Here is a 21,389-nt window from a genome sequence, read left to right on the forward strand (position 1 = left end):
AATACAAACAAAAATGGTTGCATTGGAATCATTGATTGTCAATTAAAATTATCCCAAAACACAAGCAATCAAAACAAAAAACGGCGTGTTTTTCTGTATGCAAAAATGAAAACATTGCTGTAAACGAAGTAACCATAGAAATGCTTTGTATTAGTTGCTTTAAAAAAGTAATGTGTCAATTTCATGAATTGCATTTTTCTTTTGTTCGTATTGTCGATTTTTTTAAGATTGAAAATCTTGAAAAATTGTTAAGTCGTACGAAAATTAGAACACCAGAAAATTATCTCCCTTGCCTTGAAGAGCATTTCAACCAATGAAATAATTGAAAATTTTCACTTCGTGCACTTTCTACCAATGCAAAAAGAGAGGAAGTGCAAAGTCCGAAGACTGTAAAACACTTCAACTCTGTATACCGTCTTCCAAGGAAGACGGTAATAATGTTTCACAGGATGAACACAATGTGATCTGATATTGTCATCCATGGAAATTGCCCTTGTTTGAAAGGGTAATAGGTAAAAGTTGCAATACAAAACTTGCAAAAAGAATGCACCTTTCATAATTTTGTGCCTAGCGTTGTCCTTAACTGTGATAAGATTTATTTTACAATCGTAGGAAACAACCTCATACCAGAACTGATTCACCAGCGAACGAAATAGTATTTACAATATTTCGATTAGCATATCGCCATACACACTTTCATGCATGAAAGGTGAAAATAACGAACATCGATCAATTTCATATTTCCTATAAGCAATATAAAATAGAGAGTTGGGCAGACACGGACCCCTGGATATATCAGAGATGGGATCAGGCACCTAGGAGGAGTAAATATCCCCTGTCGATCGGTCACACCTGCCATGAGCCCTTTACCTTGATCAGGTACACGAACTTATCTGTAGTCAAAAACAGTGTTCCAAGATCGGCCTAACAATCGGTATTAAACAAGTCAAACAGCAGTTGACCCAATGATAGGTTGTATTGGCAAACTAGATCGTTATAACGACCAAATAATTTGCGAAATACTGACTTTAAACCAGACTGTTGAAAACCATGTACAATCAAGTCTTTGTATGTGGCCTGTCTAGATTTAAAAACTGATCAAACATGGAACAAGATTTTGTGTATCGAATCAGTTGAAAGATATAAACAACACATACAAGGGATAATGGAATATCGCTACATAGATATCGGAAGTTGATCCTCACAAATAGGCAGGCACATTGCCTTAGAATAAAAAAAATGAAAGTATTTAACATTTGGATGAAAATGTACGCACCTATGTTAAGGTTATCTGATGGTCTAAAAATGACACATTACAAATCAGTTATTACGCATATAATTTAAAGTTTTTTATTGGTCCATTTCCATCTATAATTTTTTTTACAATCAGTTTTTCAAAGTTATTAATTTTCCTAATTAATTTCTTAATTAATTTCCCCTAATTACATGATTGAAAACATTTGCATGTAAAAGAAAATTGTAAGAAGATTATTTAGAATATAAACACGTATAGTGGTACGCCTAAATTACATTTGCAACTCGTAGATAACCCCACGCATATCACAGGGATTCCAACATGATGAATATCACATAAATACAACTGTCTAGATTTAGGACCGAAACAGCAAAAAACAAGAAATTGCTAAGAAGTATTTGATATCTATATTCCTCTTTAACTGAAGACACGACACTGTAGTAATAAAATATACAGCTTTACACCGAAAAGGCTATCGATGATCTCTGACCTCTGAAAGTTTGAACTGGACACGTGACTGTCATGTGATTAGTGCATTAGAAATGGCCGAGTGACAAATGTTTGTAAATACCGATTTAGAATGAAATCATTCTTGTTAAAACAAGTGAAATAACGTATGAAACGTCGTAAAACCTCATAAATACATGTTTGCGATTATTTAACAGCATTTATCGGATATCGGATCAGACAATTTTTAGGCTAGATATAAACGATCCTATGCAAAAAGGTGATTGAATTTTGTAATATGAATTAAAACGTTTCTTGTACATGTTCTAAAGATGCTCATGTAAGTAATGCTTTTATATTACAGGCATTACACATATTTCACTGGCATCACATTATGTCGTTATGACAGACAGACGGACGAACAGACATACGACAGAAAAAAGTGATCAGAATAGCTCAATAGCGTTTACAGCTCGAGTGAGCTAAAACGTAACAGCAAGGCTAATGATGTTTGTGTCACTCACGTGGGATTTTCATTGATAACAATACCTCGTTACTGTACTTTATGATATCCGAAACAGGATGCAGTATCCCCACGGCATAGTATTAACTGCATGTCAGCTTACATGGATAATGTGAAGCTAGTGATATGAATCAACTGTGCAGAAATACAAACTTCTGGGTAAGTGTGGAGTTTAAACTCTCAGAAGTACTTTGTACTTTATTTTGTGAATTTACCCATATTATAATATTCGTGTTGTACATGTATATGATAATATATCTGCACAACTGTTTTTTTTTTTTGTTTTTTTTTTGTTGTTGTTGTTGTTTTTTGTTTTTTGTTTTTTTTTTGTTTTTGTTGGTTTTTTTGTAATTTGCAGAACAATAGAACTATTTAACACTAATGTTTACATTTTGTCAATAAATTACAGCAACATTGTGGAATTTATCATGCCCACAATCTATCTTTCATTGTCAAACATAAGACGTAACTTTGGTCTTAAATAACGGAAATATGAAAAGAAAATATTACTTCACATGTAACATATACCCTCATGTTATGACACTTCCGCTGTCATTTACTTCACATGTAACATATACCCTCATGTTACGACACTTCCGCTGTCATTTGTTCGTTGATCTGTGATGACATGTATCATAGATGTAAATTAAAACATTCAATCTTTTCCCGATTTCATATTCAGATTACTTTCTTAAAGAAAGCTAATAAAGCTAACAAAATTTATGAAGTACAAAATGTGATATTTTATTTACTTATAAAAAATCAATCATCTGGACTGGATCTCCTAATGCTGTTTTTGTGTTCATTGATACAGGACTGGAACCATACCGTGCGTGGGAGCCAGCCATTATTTACTCCATGTTTTCTGTCCACGGTTCCTGTGTGGGTGATACACGGCTGGATATGGATTATCTCCCCTTTCTATATGTATTACCTGTTCAATACGAAGACAAACTCCAACCCTATCAACTGGAGAATCATTCTAAAGACTGTACGTGGGGGAAATACCAGTCTAAATCGTGTTCACTAGACTGAATAGAAGAGTGTGATCATTTTTATTTGTTGCTAGGTTATATATTTTCCTATGTCTCCCTTTTTTCTGTGTGACATTAGCTCCTTTGCCTTAAACAAAAAAAGTTATATGTCATTTCAGGATGATATTTTAGAAGTAAATACTATGCACACTATATCTTAAGATTTTGATATTAAATTCTGTACATGTTTTCTATATTATGTATTGTGCAGTTTAAGTCTTGGTATTTTGCTATCTTTTTTTTTTTTAGATTCTCCAAGCAGTAAACACGGTGCTCCTGATTGTACAGTGGGCTCTGGAGTACACGCCTCAGCATTCTCTCTGGAACGCAGCAGTTTTAGGCTTTACTCTGCAAATCTGTACACAGGTAATAGAAATACCCTTATTGTTTGGAAAGTTTTCTTCTCATTCTCATTATTTATTTTAATCCCAACATGTACTTATTTAGATATTCAAAGACATGCAATTATACGAATAGAACAATTTGATAGCGATTACAAAATTTGATTGACCATATTTTCATGTTGTGGGGACTTTGTTTGTCGGTATTTTTTTTCAAGAAGATATAGATTGATGTACGTGAAATAAAATAGAACATTAATAATAGACTGATAATCGCTCAGCATATATAGTATGATATTGCAAAGTAAACAAGCCTGAGTCTGCATTCATGTGTGTTGTCATTTTCCTTGTATGTAGTCTTGAGAGACTTACATCTTGAGCGTATGATCTTGTAACTGAAACTAACATTCTTTTATATATATTTAGTTGAATATAATCGTCAATACAAAATGTTGTAAATGAAAGGTTTAATTGATAAAATAGTCTACCTATCACAAGTGCAAAATTACAATATTGAATGATAGGTGAAGATAACGAACAGTGATCAATCTCATAACTCCTATAAGTAATACAACATGAATAGGTGGGCAACCACGGACCCCTGGACATACCGGTGGTGGTATCAGCAATAGTATGCGACATTTATTCCCATGGTTTCACTGTTTATATATCTATCACATTTTCCACTACTTAGACTATTTACTCCGTACAATATTGTTGATCTAGTGCTTACAAAACAGGCAGCCTAATGCCTAGTGCAAATAAATTGAGACTGTCCCCTCCCCCATTACTTTTAACAGTGGTTGTACATGAAAAGAATATAAGCTTGAAAGTTATTAATAACAAATATTTCGCCAAGCCTAACTTCAAGTGAAATATTAATATACAACTTCAAGGGCGCCTACCTCAAAATTAAGATTGGCTTCACCCCTCCATATTTCTACAAGAGTTAGGAACATGAATAGCTTTTAATTGCAGTCTTTGCAAAAGAAAAATTCATTGACAGGTTTTTGAGCAGTGCTTCATTTAGTACCTGGACCACCCTGTTTTTGAGTACTAATGTCTACCCAAAATCCTTAAATTTTCCCAATTTCTTATTCTATGGTTATGTTTAAGCATGTCATTATTATATATTTTATATTTTGCATATATTCTAAAGATTATTGTAAAAGATATAGATAAAAATTCCATCAAATTATTTTTTTGAATTGAAAATCGAAATGATCTTTTAAAATTCACAATTTTCGAAAAGGGGGTAATTCAAAGATTATTATTATTTTTGATTTCAAACATTTCGGTTGAGCATCACTGAAGAGACATTATTTATCGAAATGCGCATCTGGTGCATCAAAATTGGTACCGTATAAGTTTTACATCTCCCTTGTATACCTAGAAAGTGACCATGAAATTGCTTGTAGGAGTTATGAGATTGATCACTGTTCGTTATCTTCACCTTGCATGAAAAAAAGAATAAAAAATTTAATGACTAATTATTTTTGGCCACATCATCCCGCATGTCAGTCTTTCTATTGTTTTTCAGTTTTTGGTATGTTACTACATTCTCACGGAGCGGTGGAAAGGTTTTGTTACATCCGGGGTTTTATTTACATATTGGACAGTAGCAATCATCATTAATGTGGTTCCACTTTACAACAAAATTCTTAAACAGGTATGTATATCTTTGGTGCTTTTTTAATGTAAATATATAAAGAATTTCTTGTATCGGACATCATGCAACACTGTCATGTATCGTAAACATGGTCACTTATAGTTTACGTCAGTGTTGTTTAGGATGTCTGGAATTAAAATAGAAAAAGTGAAGATAAATAGTGATAAATCTAACAAGTCCAACAACGAATACAAAATAAAACGTACGGCATACACGGACCCTGGACACACCAGAGGTGAGATTAGGTGAGTAGGAGAAGTAAGCATCCCCTGTCGATCGGTTTCACCCGCCGTGCCCCTCTATTTTGATCAGTAGTCAAATTCGATGTGTAAAGAACGTCCTAACAATTGGTATGTAAAACGTCAAATGACATTCGACATAACAACAACTTGTAGTTACACATAATATCATTATTACAACCATAGAATTTTCCAAATGCTGACTTCGAATGAGGCTGTTGAACTCCCAATTCATTTATTTAGATTATTCATTTCAGTTAGATCTATGTGATAGTATCATGCATCGGTATCGGAAATGACAATAATATACTCGAACTTGAAGTAATGTTGGTCTCAATATCTTAACTATAACTAGATTTTAGCCAATTAAAATGTCTGCTGGGATCATACTGAAGAATGTATACTCTTTCTAGGCACTTGATCCCACTTCTTGTATATCCAGGGGTTCGTTTTTGCACAACTCTCTATTTTGCAGTACCTTTACAGAAAAACGATAATGTATGAACTGTTTACTGAATGTATCGCTGGATATATCCACTGATGTGACTACAATGTATGTACGATATTTATCATAACACATCAATGACTACAAATTGTCTGCTACACTGGATTCTATTGACGTTTATCTACCTACAAAACCAATATCTAGCCCAGGCTACAGCTTAGTAAATACACCGACCGCCACGCTTGTACCGACCCACATTTCCGTAACATGTTATTGTTATAACATGTCAAATGCACCATAAGCATGGCGCTACACGTGTTTCATGCCTAATCCCAATTTCTTCATTTCCTGTAACCCTCTTGTTTATATCCTGAGGTTAATTGTTCCAGAGTACAGGTTCATATCTATAAATAGCACAATTGTGTGCAGCATGTACAGTGTACTTACAATGCATCTGAATTTTGTTACTCGGTTTTAAGCCATTCAAATAGAATTGAAAGGATTTCAATAAAACCCGTTTTAGGGTATGATTTGTTGAAAGTTAGATATCAACATAACGGATAAATCGGCTAATAAACAGAGTATCATCGGCAGTCAAAAAACATTAATTTTGTTAATTCTTTGCTCTGTTTAGATATAGATGACCTTATATACTAACAAACTGACGAGCATTCAGAGACTACAAATCACTAGTAAGATTCTCCAAATCTGATCATGTCCAGATAACAGTTTCCACCAAGACTCCCCAAATATAAGCATTTCCAAAACACAAATCTCCACCAGGCTCCCAAATCTTATTATGTTCAGAGCACTGATCTTTCTCCAAAACTTCACAATTCTAATTTACCAGAACACAAGTCTGATCATGTGTAGAACATAAATCTCAACCAAGACTTTCCAAATCTATTTGTGACAAAAAAAATCTCTACCAAGAATACAAATCTCCGCTCCAATAAAGTTGTCTCTATTCGTCACGAACTATTCTGGATACTGAGTCATCTGTCACTGAAATCTCGTCTGTCACATTGGAATTGTATATCCTTGGGAAGATCTGTTTTGAACTATGGTATATCAAGGATGGAAAGTTTTCATCCGCTTTCAATTAAAAGAACGAACTGATCCTCTAACGAAAATACATGTATATTGTTCATTTAACTTTTAGTAATCTGTATATATGCAGACTGTCTTCAGGAGCGTATAGAAATGTATTCAGAATGTCAAATTAATCAAACAGGTATGTGCATCAAGTAATGCGATCAAATGCGGTCCAAACATTAAACAGTGGAGAGGGATTTTCATTGACTGTTAGTGGCATTGTCCCTATGTTTTCATTCCTATTCCTGTTCTCTCAACATACTCTCAAAGTGGGCGTATTTGTGTCAGGGGCGGTGCAATATATAATATGCACATGATTTAATGCAATTAGATTTTTGTTGAACACAGAAAACATGCTATTTCATGAACTGAATATCAAATGGTCTTATGCAAAGTGAAGATAACGAACAGTGATCAATCTCATAACTCCTACAAGCAATACAAAATAGATAGTTGGGCAAACACGGACCCCTGGACATACCAGAGGTGGGATCAGGTGCCTAGGAGGAGTAAGCATCCCCTGTTGACCGGTCACACCCGCCGTGAGCCCCATATCCTGATCAGGTAAACGGAGTTATCTAAACACAACTTTGCAGATTTTTTGTGTATATTCCAGGAACATATTCGGAGTACATGGCTGTTTACCTCGTTTTGTGCTATGTATGTGGTACTGTGGACACAATGGTTTTTGTCTTGCTTGGCAGATATCCCCATACCTAATGGTGAGGTAAGAACTAATGCATCAACTAAAACAGGAATACCTTAAACTCCACTCCAAGCATGGCGAGATTTCAGGTTAACTAAGGTGCAGAAGTATACAATATACATATTTTACTTTGATGCTGAATGTGGCGATGTAGAGGGAACATGCTGAAGATTTTATTTAAGGTGCAGTGCAAAGTAACGTTAATAGAAGTTCTAGTTGCAGCAAATATACAGGGATGAAAATGTATATTTTGATATTATTAACCGAACAAGTTCATGTTTCTGAACAAGTCCTTTAATTTGATTAGTAACCCAAGCATGGCATCAAAGCAGGTTTTTTTTGTTATCTTAGTGCTTTTCTAAAACAGCGGATCAATGATATATATCTTTTATCGTTTTTCGTGAAGAAAATATGAAGATCGCGAACAGTGATCAATCTCGTAACTCCTATAACGAATAGAAAATAGGGAATTTGGCAAACACGGAACCTGGATATACCAGGTGGCATCAGGTGCCAAGGACGAGTACATATCCCTATTTACCGGCCACACGCCGTGAGACCTATATCTTAATCAGGCAAACAGAGTAAGCCGTACTCAGAACGTGTCAAGAACTGCCTAACATTTGGTATGAAATACGTCAGATAGCATTTTCCCCAAAGATATTCTATTTTGTCATGTGCTTTCGAATGAAGTATTTTTGGTAGTACATGTATGATTTTCTCCATCTATCCAAACAGGATAGGATACACCTTGGCATCTAGACATATTCCAATAGTCGTCTGTGTACAACACACAAAGTATTCCGTACTTCAGCTCAAAACCGCTTTCGACGATGAGGATAATCTCTTTTTCCATATAGTCAATATATATCCCATTGGTATCATACCGGTATCCAGTGAATATATTTTTCATGAAAAGGTGAAAATAAGAAACAGTGATCCATCTCATACGAAATGGCTAATTGATATACGAGTCGTGGGATCAGGTATCTAGGAGATTGATTGAATGAATAATTTTTAACGTCCCTCTCGAGAATATTTCACTCATATGGAGACGTCACCACTGCCGGTGAAAGGCTGCAAATTTTAGGCCTATGTTCGGCGCTTCTGACCATTGCTCAGGGAGGGATCTTTATCGTGTCACAGCTGCTATGACACAGGACCTTGGTTTTTACGGTCTCATCCGAAGGACCGCCCTATTTACTTGCATCTTATGACAAGCAAGGGATACTGAGGATCTATTCTAGCCCGGATCCCCACAGGATATCTAGGAGATAAGTTGTAATGAAGGTTTATAACACTGCTATCGTTTCATGAAAATTCAACGAGTCCAGAATACCAAGGACAGGAAAAGGGAACACAACTAAGTTTCTAGATTAAATCCGATGATAAATGTAGAATAATCCAACATGCTAACAAATGCAATTTTTTATTATGAATTATTTATCAAACAAACACAATAGATCAAAAAGCGAACAAAAATCATATGAAATAGATAAACCTTGCTCTGATCTTTTGTTTCTAATTTTATTGAAGCAAAACTTCAAAATCCTTTTTAGAAATACAACCAATTTTGATATTCTAAGGACAAACTTTCTTTGAAAACTGGGTTGTAGTATTGACTAAACTCCATTTACTGGTATTATTGATTGATTGTTTATTGCTTAACGTCCCTCTTGAGAATATTTCACACATGTAGAGACGGGACCATTGCTGGTGAAGAGCTACAAATTTTAGGCCTATGCTTGTCGCTTACGGTCTTTAAGCAGGGAGGGATCGTTATCGTGCCACACCTGCTGCGACATGGGGCCTCGGTCTTTGTGGTCTCCTCCGAAGGACCGCCCCATTTAATCGCCTATTACGAGAAGCAAGGGGTACTGAGGACCTATTCTGGCCTGGATCCCCACGGGTTTGAGTAGTATGAAGTTAAGGCATGCCGCATACATCTTCATGAATATGTGTAATTCCTGTATGCTGCCAAAATACAAATGCCACAAAGAAAACAAAGCAGTTGCCTGTATATATTACTGTGTATCTACGGTATTCTTAAATGAGTTAAACTTCATAGTTTACATTTTCAACTGAATGACTATTTCATTTGAAAGTCTTTTTTGCCCTGATCATTATGTAGTTCATCCCTAAGTACCCGTGAAGAAACTCTAATAAGATTTTCCTATGTTTTATCAACATTTCTAAGCATATGACCTCTCAAGCATCTATGTTTCAAAATTCAATTTACTAGTGAATGTTTCTAATTAAAAAACGAAACTGTGCAGAACAATATTTTACAATCATGTAATAGCTATAGCTGAAACTTATTAGATGAAAAAAAATCTTAATTAGAAAGGACGTGTTCAGAAAAATGTTGAGTTAGTAAGCCAAACATGATGATATTGCTGATCGAAGGGTAAACGATCAGTGAGCAAAAGCAGAGCTGAGACGAATGATTAAGTAACAAACATTGGATGAGCAGAGAGTAAACATAGGAAATGAAATAAGAGAACGTGTCCTGTCTAATGTTTCAAAAGAGCTTAAATCTGGAATAGACAATATGTATGTTCATTTACCTAAAGATATGTCTTGTAAAACTTGTTAAATTCCTTTGCAGGCGAGTAGTCCTTATTCCACATCTTCCTTTCCGTCCAGAATGCTGTTTTCCTGGATCTTTAGGTAGGTGGTGTAACTCTATTTATAGAAAGTGTTTATACGGGTTGTATCAAATAATCATTTTACCACTATGATAGAAACTTTGATATATGATGTGGATGTGGCACGCGTAACCTATATAAGAGACTGTATGACAAACGGGATGATTTCAGCTTCTCCATCGTCAACGTCCCATATTTATGTAGCAATATTCCATTATCACCTGCATATGGTGTTTATATATCTCAACTGATTCGATATGCAAGAGCTTGTTCTGGGTATAGTCGGTTTTTAAATCGAGGTAAGCTACTGACAAACAAGTTCATGGTACAGGGATTTCAACCGTCTCGATTGAAGTTAGTATTTCGCAAATTCTATGGTCGTTATTACGATCTAGTTCGTCAATACAGCCTCGTATTGGGTCAAATGCTGTCTGACGTGTTTCATATCGATTGTTAAGCCGTTCTTGGCACACTGATTTTGACTGCGGATAACTCCGTTTACCTGATCAGGATATGGGGCTCACGGTGGGTGTGACCGGTCAACAGAGGATGCTTACTCCTCCTAGGCACCTGATCCCACCTCTGGTGTGTCCAGGGGTCCGTGTTTCCCCAACTATCTATTTTGTATTGCTTGGAGGAGTTATGAGATTGATCACTGTTCGTTATCTTCACCTTGCATAAGTATGTCATTTGGACATTATAAATTCATTAAACGTCGATGAAATCCCTTCATTGAGTTGTACTTTTCTATTTCAGTAGAATGTGTGTACACAGTGACATAACAAAGGCATGCTTTAAAAATCATCTCATTGACACATGGACTATGCACTTATAGCATCTAAAAGTAATATAGAATCAAATATACCGGTAGCGATAACTCATTGATTAATAAGTTCGCTTCGTAGTCAAGAATTCGTGAGTTCGAGCCCTGATTCTGCCAGGGCCAGGTCAAACCTAAGACGTAAGCATATGTAGAAATACCTCCTTCGCCAAACATTCGAGATTTACAAGTGAGAGTCAAAGATCTTTCGGGTATGACCTTAAAACTAAGGTACCTTATTACGACATGCGTTAATACGTTAATGAACTCGCTGCTCCTAAGATTCAAACATAAATCTTAATGCATATAGTACTATATAGTACTTGACATACACATGCAGTCATCTCAGTATGATTGAAACATTCTGGAAGAGACGTAAAATACACAAGCAAACTATTCAAATTTATATTAAATGAAAAGGTGACGATAACGACCAGTGATCAATCTCATAATAGTGAGATTAAACACTGTTCCTTATCTTCGCCTTTCCTATAAGGAATACAAAACAGAGAGTTTAGCACAGACTGAACCCAAGATATACCAGAGATTAAATCAGGTGTCTGGGAGGTATAATCATCCCCTGTTGAAAGCCATACCCGTCGTTAGCCCTATATCTTGTTCAGGTAAACGGAGTAATCCGTAGTCAAAATCAGTGTAATGGCCTAATGATAGGTATAAACAGCATTTAACCCAATTGTTATTATTGTTGAAACTCCTGTAAAATCAACTTGTTTCTCAGTAACCTGCCTTGATTTAAAAACCTATCAATACGCAGAACAAGCTCTTGCATATCAAATCAGTTGATATACACAAACACCATATGCTGGCGATAATTGAATTTGACAACTCTTGTCAAACAATATTGTAGGAATCTGTAAAGGAATGGAATTTTTCGTTCATATGTTTTTTCATGTAAAGTGCTTGCGATATATCCAGAGAAATCTATTGTAGAAAGTTGAAAGGTGGTTGATCTTAACCTTTTTCTTGGACCACTGTTAGTATTTTAGGTTTACATGTGTGACTCAATTCTTGCGATGTTTAAAACGTTCCCCCAGGACAATTCGGTTACAAATTCTCAAACAGATCTAGTACACACACATCTTACACTTTGTAAATTCATGTTTGTTTAAACCATATTCAGACACCTAAAAGTGTAATATACTACTCAAAATTTGATAAGGATCGTTAGGTTATATTTGTGTAATTTACCACTAACATAACAAAAGACATAAATTTGACTCAGAAACGTGTTTACTCAGGTTATGAATGAAAATCCATGAACGGCATGAACTTTTATCAATACGGAATGCTTGAAATCTGATAACAACACCAAAAGGCATTTCATTACAAAAGTTAACAGCAAACCAGAGAAAGAATTACACAGTTTTTGGGGATAGTCCATCATTACACTTAGTCGATGAAGTGTCAATACCGGGTATGGCCTCCCCCTTGCATCAATGACGGCTTGACGACGTCGAGCCATGCTGTCAATAAGCACCCGGATGTTTCCAATGGGAAGGTTGTTCCACTCTTCCACGAGGGTGTTTCCGAGCTCTGCCAAAGTCGTGGGATGTACTCTACGGCGTGAAAGGGCAACCTGCAGCATGTTCCTTACATGCTCAATCGGGTTCAAGTCCGGCGAGCGCGCTGTCCAGTCCATACGGACAATTGTCTCCTGCTGAAGGTACTGCTTCACCACCTGGCGCGATGAGGACGGGCGTTATCATCCATCAGGATGAACTCAGGGCCAACAGCACCAGCGTAGACTCTGACGTAAACTTCGAGGATCTCATCCCGGTACCGCACCCCCGTCATTGTTCCTCTCTCCTGGACATGAAGATCTGTTCTTCCATCCCTGCTGATTCCACCCCAGACCATGATGGAACCACCACCATAACGGTCATGTTCACTGATGTTGGTATCATGGAAACGCTCACGTTGTCGTCACCACACTCGGTACCTCCTGTCTGTAAAGTCCAAACAATACCTGGACTCATCGGTGAACAGAACTTGAACCCAATCGTTCTGTGTCCAAGTGACATGATCTTCAACCCAGTCCAATCGCTCCCGCCGGTGTCGAACAATCAGAGGGACTCGAACATTGTGAAGCCGATTCCGTATCGTCTGAGTGGACACATTCACCCCCGAGGCGTTCAGGAGGGCGTTACGTAGGCTGGTTGCTGTCCAGAAGGGATGGTGTCGTGCCTGAAGAGCCACAAAATGGTCTTGGCGTTGGTTTGTCGACCTCTGACGACCACCCCCATGTCGGTGTGCTGCTGTACCAAAACTCTGCTGTCGGTTCCAGGCCCTGTTTACAACGCTCTGACTGACGTTTAGTGCATTTGCAACGTCACGTTGTGAATAGCCAGTCTCAAGCATTCCAATACATCTGCCCAGTTGTTCTGTCGTCAGGCGACGCCTTACACGTTGAGGGGGCATTGTGTTGATAAACACAGTATAAACACTCAAGTGTGTTTGAAATTTTAGAAAGAATCAGACACCGATGCCTGAGTGAAAATCGTGCAATGGTAGCAAAAGCATAAACTGTGATGAGAAACGCATTTCCCATGGCATGAGATGCACGTGCAAGTTTGTTGAAGACATTTTTGATTTCACTTGGACACAATATTGCCAGTTATGCAGTTATTAATTCTTTAAACAGAAAAATATCTATGATCCTTATCAAATTTAGAGTAGTATAAAATGATGTTGTGGTCTTCGCCAATGTTTGTTACATTTCATTCACATTCAGGTTTAAAATTTGTAATAAGTTTTTGATAGGGTTTAATTGACTTTTTTTTTTACTAAAGCAAAATTATTACATGTTGCAAAACAGACTTTTAATGAGAGGCTACAGAAGACCCCTAACGAAGAAGGATATCATTCCTATGGATTCCAGAGACAACGCGGGCTTCTTATTGTCAAAATATCAAAATTATTGGAAAACTTGTGAGAATACTTCTAAGAAAGGGTAAGAAAATTGCATATTAGTATCAATTTGATGCCCTTTGACAAACGTGCCTTATTAATACATGCATAAGTACATGTGTCTTCTACCAAGAATTCATTAAACAATATAGAAGATAAACATAAAGAACTAAAGAATAAGAAACCACAGTCGGCCGTGTGAGGTAACCGAAAGCAGGGTTAGGATTACTCGTAGCCATGTTAATGAAACGTAGGTAATATAATATGAAAGTTGGGGGAGGAAAAAAAAACCTCGGCCGAATATAGCCAGGAAAACCTTGCTCTCTGTAGTAAAAATGTATTTGGATAGTTAAATGGATATAGCGTGGAGGTGAATAGCATTCAATGAACAATGTTTATTAGTGACATTTCCCATTCACCATTTTGGCTACTTTTCATCTGTATCACGCATTGATTAACACTAGCAAACAGAATGATAGCCAAACCAAGAGTAACCAACTGGTGAAAATCTAATCTAGCGTTTTATTTTCCTGTCCGAATACGAAATAGTATTTCTTATAATTCTCTTTGATGAAATGTAAAGCTAAACTACCTTATTTCCTTTAAAGTTGCATCGAAAGAGGAAATGATTTGCCTGTGTTAGATAATGTTGGACAGTCCTTGCTTACGATGAATGATGTTGGAGATAATGTCCATCCTGAATACCATTTTCCCCAGCATTCTCTTTTGAGAACTCTAATCAAAATGTTTGGTCTGGAGTTCTTAATGTTTCATCTACTTGCCATGGCCATTGTTGTCTGTAAAATGATTAACCCTCAGTTACTCAGGTGAGACGTCGCTTTGTGTGACATACATTTTATGCTTGCAATTGAAAATATTTGATATTTGATTCTCTAACTTTTACTCTTGTTTATTTATTGTCATGTTCAAAATGACAAATTACTTATTTGTTGGATATTAATGTTTGTATACAGTATTATTATATACTTTCAATTTCATTTCCTCTTTTTTCTTTAAAAGCTTGCGGGCATATATCACACGATATATGCCCGGAAACATTCCGGCCCACAAACATTACGTCACAAGCAATACACAAGCAAATTACTACGTCGTTAATTTTCAATTTTTTCGTGTTTTTCATCTTTTACTCAGTTAAACCAATAAAGAAATTGATAAAAATAAATTATTGTTAGTTTCTAAATGAAATTGAAAGTACATAATAAAAAGGTTATAGACTTTGTATGGGAAAATATGACGACCTCTTTTTTTGTCGCGGACGGACCTCGCAAGCTCGGTCCGTGTACACGCCAAAAAACTCGGTCGTCATATTTTCCCATATAAAGTCTATAACCTATAATTATTTTCCTAATATTTTGATTCCCCCGCATGGTTTAGTCATGCAGTTAGCATTGCAATGGTAATAACTAGTTCTAATTGTAACGGGGACCGTTACAGATGTTCCCCAAACCTCCCCCAATTAAAAAGTGATGTCCTTGTGAATCTATAGGAAAAAATCATTTTATTTTATCCTTTAATTACATGTAGTACGTTCAATATGGTCATTTCAGTACCAAGAAATGAAAGAAAGCGTTGCACGTGCATACACGCGCATGCGTGTACGATTCCGAATTTTTGTTTATGTCGTTCAACAGGCATTTGTATCATATACCCACAGTATGAATTTCGTAACCTTTCCACCACATATAATGAAGTTATAGCGATTTCAAAATCGTCCAATCAGAATTCAGCACACGTGCATACATGTGCTGAGCAGTAATTCTAACCACAGCAATTTGTAAGGAGTACCAAGACACATCTAAATCCCTAATATCAATAGAATTTGATGAAAAACAAAAACGTTATCGTACTTTAAATATTGAACATTTGAAAAACGTTGCACGCGCATGCACGTGTGCGTTGGCATTTTTTGTTACACCAAAATATAGATACACATATTGTCTACGTATGCTGTGAATATCATCTCATTCGCTTCATAAATAAGATAGTTACAGACGTTTTAGTACTATCCAATCAAAATGAAGCGCACGTGCATGCGCGTGCAAATTGGTAATTTTGACCATGCAAATCAGTTAAGGGTCTCAATATCTACTTATGATATGAATATCAAGCCATTTCAATGAAGAACAAAAAAGTTAGACTGATTCCAAAGTTAGAGTACAAATTTTGTAATGCACGTGCACGCGCATGCGTGCGCGTGCAGACAAAATAAATATCATTTTTGATATCTACAAATGATATACTACCATCATATCTAGCTTTCATATCGATCCCTTTAATATTCTGATTTTCCATTTTTTGTACCAAAATTGCAATGCACGAGCGCGCGCGTGCATGCACGTGAAGACAAAATGACTATCACTATGCACATCTACAAACGCTATACTATCATCCTGGAAAGTTTCATATCGATCCCTTTTGTAGTTTCTGAGAACACTACCGGACAAAAAAGTACCGGAGAAAAAGAATAATAATAATAATAAGAAGAAACAGAGTAAAAACAATATGTTCCCAAACTTTGTTTGGGGAACATAATAATACCATGTCCGTATTATGTAAATAACAGGTAACCATATCTTAAAGCTAAAATGAAGTGAAAACACAAAGTAAAAGGTGCTTATAACCAGGAGGAAATTCAAAGTTGTTTGTAGTATTGCGTAACCGAAGTTTTATGACGTATAGAATTAAACAAAAAATGAACATATCAATTGATATCTCATTTTCATTGGACAATATTTTATGTTTTGTGTATTTCAGATTACTCCTTGATTTTATAGCAGAGCCCCAGGGTGAGAATAATCAGCTGTGGTGGGGATATTTCCTTGCTGTATCTCTGTTTCTCGTATCAGTAACACAATCCATGTGTTTCAGCCATTATTTATACACCTCCATGAACTTGGGCAGAAGAGTCAGCGCTACTCTTATGTCTGCACTGTATAAAAAGGTAGGGGAAATTCACCCACACTCACAAATTGTTCAGCATATAAATCATGTGTTTCAGAGTGTTTTTCTGTAACCACCGAAGCCTTGAATACTGATCCAGAAATAGAATACCTGGATTTATGACAAAATTTACAGTATATTAATCTGAAGTCGGATTGTCTATATATCAGGAGGTTTCTGGACTTCTGTTCCACCCTTACAATTGACGTATTTCCTCACACATTTTGAATATAAGCCACCTTTAATCATATAGACCAGTTACAATTTATACAGTTTCGGAGCAGTAAACCTATAACATCATAGATATCCCCCTTATACTGCTGGATGGTCTTTTCCGCCTCCTTCAAAAAGGACTGACATAATTGGAAATTTCAATATATCAATATTGGGGTTTAGGAAATGTTAAGCTGCATATAGCACACAGGGTAACAGTACATAACATATGCGAGTCATGTCACCAGAATTCAGGAACAAAGGCAATTGTAATCATCAAATTTCTTGCATAGGATAAACAACATATATTGAGAGAGAGAGAGAGAGAGAGAGAGAGAGAGAGAGAGAGAGAGAGAGAGAGAGAGAGAAGTAATATAAAACTCACTAATTAAAACATAATATTAATACAATTTGTGGTTTAAAAAAAACGAATTCCGTCACCTGATTTTACAATAAATTCGTAACCATGTTCACCATACTGTGGCAATTTATTAGATTGTACGTGCCTTACATTCTTAAATTCATTCTCCAGTTTATATGTATCAACATTTTGCCGCGAGTTACGTCCTTTTGCGTGGTCAACCAAAGATCAATCGGTGAAAAACCAAACATTACAAAAAGCAAGACTTTATTACTGTTAGGTTGTCTCACCCTGGGGGGACATTATTGTAGTTTACTGCAATTGATGGGAAAATAAAATTGTCAAAGCTACAGATAAAAATAATATCAACGGCCAACGTAAGGAAATACTATTTTTACCCGAGAAGATTGTGGGCAAGGGACATAACTTGTGCGAAATGTTGATACGTGTATTGAATTTGTATGTTCAAGTCACCAGAGTATGGATCCGTATTTCGTCACCTGATTGGTAAAGTTAGATTAATACAAAAAATATTGCGATTTTCGGAATTTGCGACATCTTTTTATAGTGATTGATTAGAAATTTACAGTAGAATCTGATCACAATGTGTTATGACATCATTTTGATCACATTTAGGTATTGACAATCAGCCATCATTCGAAGCAGTCCTCATCAGTTGAGAAATCTTGAATTTGATGTCAGTTGATACCTCTACTATACGAAATGTTATAATGTCTCTTGGAATATGGTTTGAAAGCCTTCTGGAGATCATACTCTCAATCTACTTTCTGTATGACATCCTTGGCTATGCCACATTTGCAGGATGTGGCGTATTGGTACTGTTGATGCCTATGAATGTATTCCTAAGCTCGAGATTATTTATGGTGATGCAGAAGCACATGAAACTCAAAGACGACCGAATAGATCTCCTATCAGAGGTGATCCACGGTATCAAGGTAAGTGATATCAAGACAACTCTTCAGCAACTTTAACCATTGTCAAAATATCTAAACGATTATCTCACCTTAAGCAATAACGCAGCAGAGCTTTTCTGATCCCAGTATAATCTGCATGTCGATGCAAATACTGGCCTATTTCTCTCCAAATAGTCCATCTCTTTCAATTGCAATTGTAAATTACACGTATTACATCCTATCCATTCCACCATGATAAGAATTACTTCGAGTGCACAAATGATTTAAATAACTTTTTTGCAGGTCTTAAAGCTGTATACCTGGGAAATCGTTTTCAAGGACAAAGTTATTGACAAGAGAAATTTAGAGTTGAGGAAACTCTTTAATCTGAAAGTCTTGGAAAGAATTGTTGAAACCTTTTTCCACATAACGCCCTTTCTGGTATGCAAATATTTGTAATGCTGATTTTTTAACTCACCCGAGCCATAGTGTTAACTTGGGTTTTCTGATCAAAATTTGCTCCCAGTTATCGTAGTCAGCGTTTTGTCATTGAGGTATGTTTCCAACTGATTTAGCCAGATCCAGTTCCCTATACAACACTTGCGATGAAGTAACCTTCGATATAGGAGATCAATGTGAGTTTAAGGGGTTTGATCCTTTGTAATAGGAGATAATTAGGAAAAGCTGAAATTAGACTAGGCTACAGTATTACAAATGTATTTCTAGGAACACTAAACCAGAAAAGGTAAATTATGTAGCTACCAATGATGAAAATGTGGAGTTGCAGGAAAGAAGTCATGTATAATTTGATGGATCTGAATTATTTAATTTTTTACACATCATGTCATTGTGTAAAAATTGCCGTACACTATTATTGTTTTACAAACAATAATGAAAGGAAAGTGCAATATTAATCATATGCACGGATTAAAAAGGAAAATGTGGTAATAATTTTAAGCATGGATTTTTGACGAGAGCTGTTTTCCTTTTCTAAATGTTATAAGTTTGAATAATTATGTATATAATTTGCCATGGTATAGATTTGGATAGGTTAATGAAACAAATCATCGAGTTATTGAATGAAATTTGCTAAATTCCTTAACGTGAGTTATGTTAAACTTGATGTTGATTTTGATCTAATATCATATATTACTACTACATAAAATCATTACTCATACATTACTGTTAAAAAGAGTAACGTGACATCGCTTGAGTCAGACGTGTTCAACGAAGCTCTCGTCGATTTGATCAAAATTATGCATTGCATCTGGATTTAGATATCTTATTTCGTGCTTTTCATGATGTTAATAATTTAAAACTAAATAAATCACGTGGTTTAGATGGCTTATCCAATAAATTATACCGATGCTTCTGGAATCAAATTAAAGACTTATTACATATATATGACACACTAAAATATTTATAAAGATGATAAATTAAGCTAAACACAAAGATTAGCTGTAATTTTTCTAATATTTTGATTTTGACTGCGGATAACTCCGTTTACCTGATCAGGATATGGGGCTCACGGCGGATGTGACCGGTCAACAGGGGATGCTTACTCCTCCTAGGCACCTGATCCCACCTCTGGTGTGTCCAGGGGTCCGTGTTTGCCCAACTATCTATTTTGTATTGCTTGTAGGAGTTATGAGATTGATCAATGTTCGTTATCTTCACCTTGAATTTGATAAAAGGAGATACAAGACTTGAAAAACTATAGTCCAAGAAGCTTAACTAACACTGGCTATAAACTTTTATCATTCATATTTGCAAAGACTTCAAAATGTTTCAAATAATCCATTAAATAAACATCAGTCCGAGTATATCAAAGGTGGATATAATGGAGAGAATGCTACACTAATTCTAGACATTTTAGAACACTGAGAAGAATGAACAGATGAAGGGATTTTGTTTTTTGTAAATTTTGAAAAAAAAAAGCTTTTGACTTTGTCGAATAGAACTTCATGTTCAAAACATTAACAAAATTGAAATTTAAAGAAAAGTGTCTAAATGAGTTAAAATATTGTATACAAACCCAATATTTAGGTTAGAAAAATAGTGGTTGGATGTCTGAAACCTGCAATATGAAACGAGGGATATGACAGGTGTGTACAATTCAAGCAATATAATATCGATTTCTACCTGAACTCCTGGTTATGAAACTAAAAAAAGGAATAAACAAGTATTTGGAATATAAACCTTAATTGGCTGAGGAAGTAAAACTTGATCACCATGTAAATGATCTCACTTTAATTAAAAAATTTAAACAAGCTTTGAAAAAAATTAAAATATTCTGTAAAAATGCAGTATGAAAGGTGAAGATAACGATCAGTGATCAATCTCATAACTCCTATAAGCAATACAAAATAGATAGTTGGGCAAACACGAACCCCTGGATATATCAGAGGTGGATCAGGTGCCTAGGAGGAGTAAGCATCCCCTGTCGACCGGTCACACCCGCCGTGAGCCCTGTATCCTGATCAGGTAAACGGAGTCATCCGTAGTCAAAATCTAAAGTAAATACTTGAAAAGACACAACAAAAGAAAGTTGGGTATAGTAGTAAACAATGAGTCTTTAAGATGTTTAGGAATATACTTAGGATAAGAAATAGTGTTACCGCAAAAATTGGATAGATAAATGTGAAAATATGGAACAACGTTTTGAAATAAGAAAGTTAACAATCATTGAAAAGAAAGAAATCATAAATACTTTAGGTTTTAGTAAATTTATTTACATAGCATCTATATTACCAATTCCAGGAACTGATATTTTCAAACGAATAAACAAAA

The 21,389-nt window shown here is 35.7% G+C and overlaps 1 protein-coding gene across 1 annotated transcript in view; it reads left to right on the forward strand.

The window, feature by feature from the left end:
* Window positions 1-2,351: 2,351 nt before the first annotated feature.
* LOC130047407 (multidrug resistance-associated protein 1-like) overlaps window positions 2,352-21,389 on the forward strand; it is a 41,101-nt gene continuing 22,063 nt past the window's right edge. The window contains 9 exon segments of the mRNA XM_056142341.1: window positions 2,352-2,384; window positions 3,040-3,216; window positions 3,509-3,625; window positions 7,753-7,775; window positions 14,759-14,977; window positions 16,926-17,112; window positions 18,322-18,361; window positions 18,364-18,641; window positions 18,903-19,040. Coding sequence (XP_055998316.1) covers window positions 2,352-2,384; window positions 3,040-3,216; window positions 3,509-3,625; window positions 7,753-7,775; window positions 14,759-14,977; window positions 16,926-17,112; window positions 18,322-18,361; window positions 18,364-18,641; window positions 18,903-19,040 — 1,212 coding nt within the window.

Source organism: Ostrea edulis, chromosome 1, assembly GCF_947568905.1.
Source record: "Ostrea edulis chromosome 1, xbOstEdul1.1, whole genome shotgun sequence".
Taxonomy (NCBI): Eukaryota; Metazoa; Mollusca; class Bivalvia; order Ostreida; family Ostreidae; genus Ostrea; species Ostrea edulis.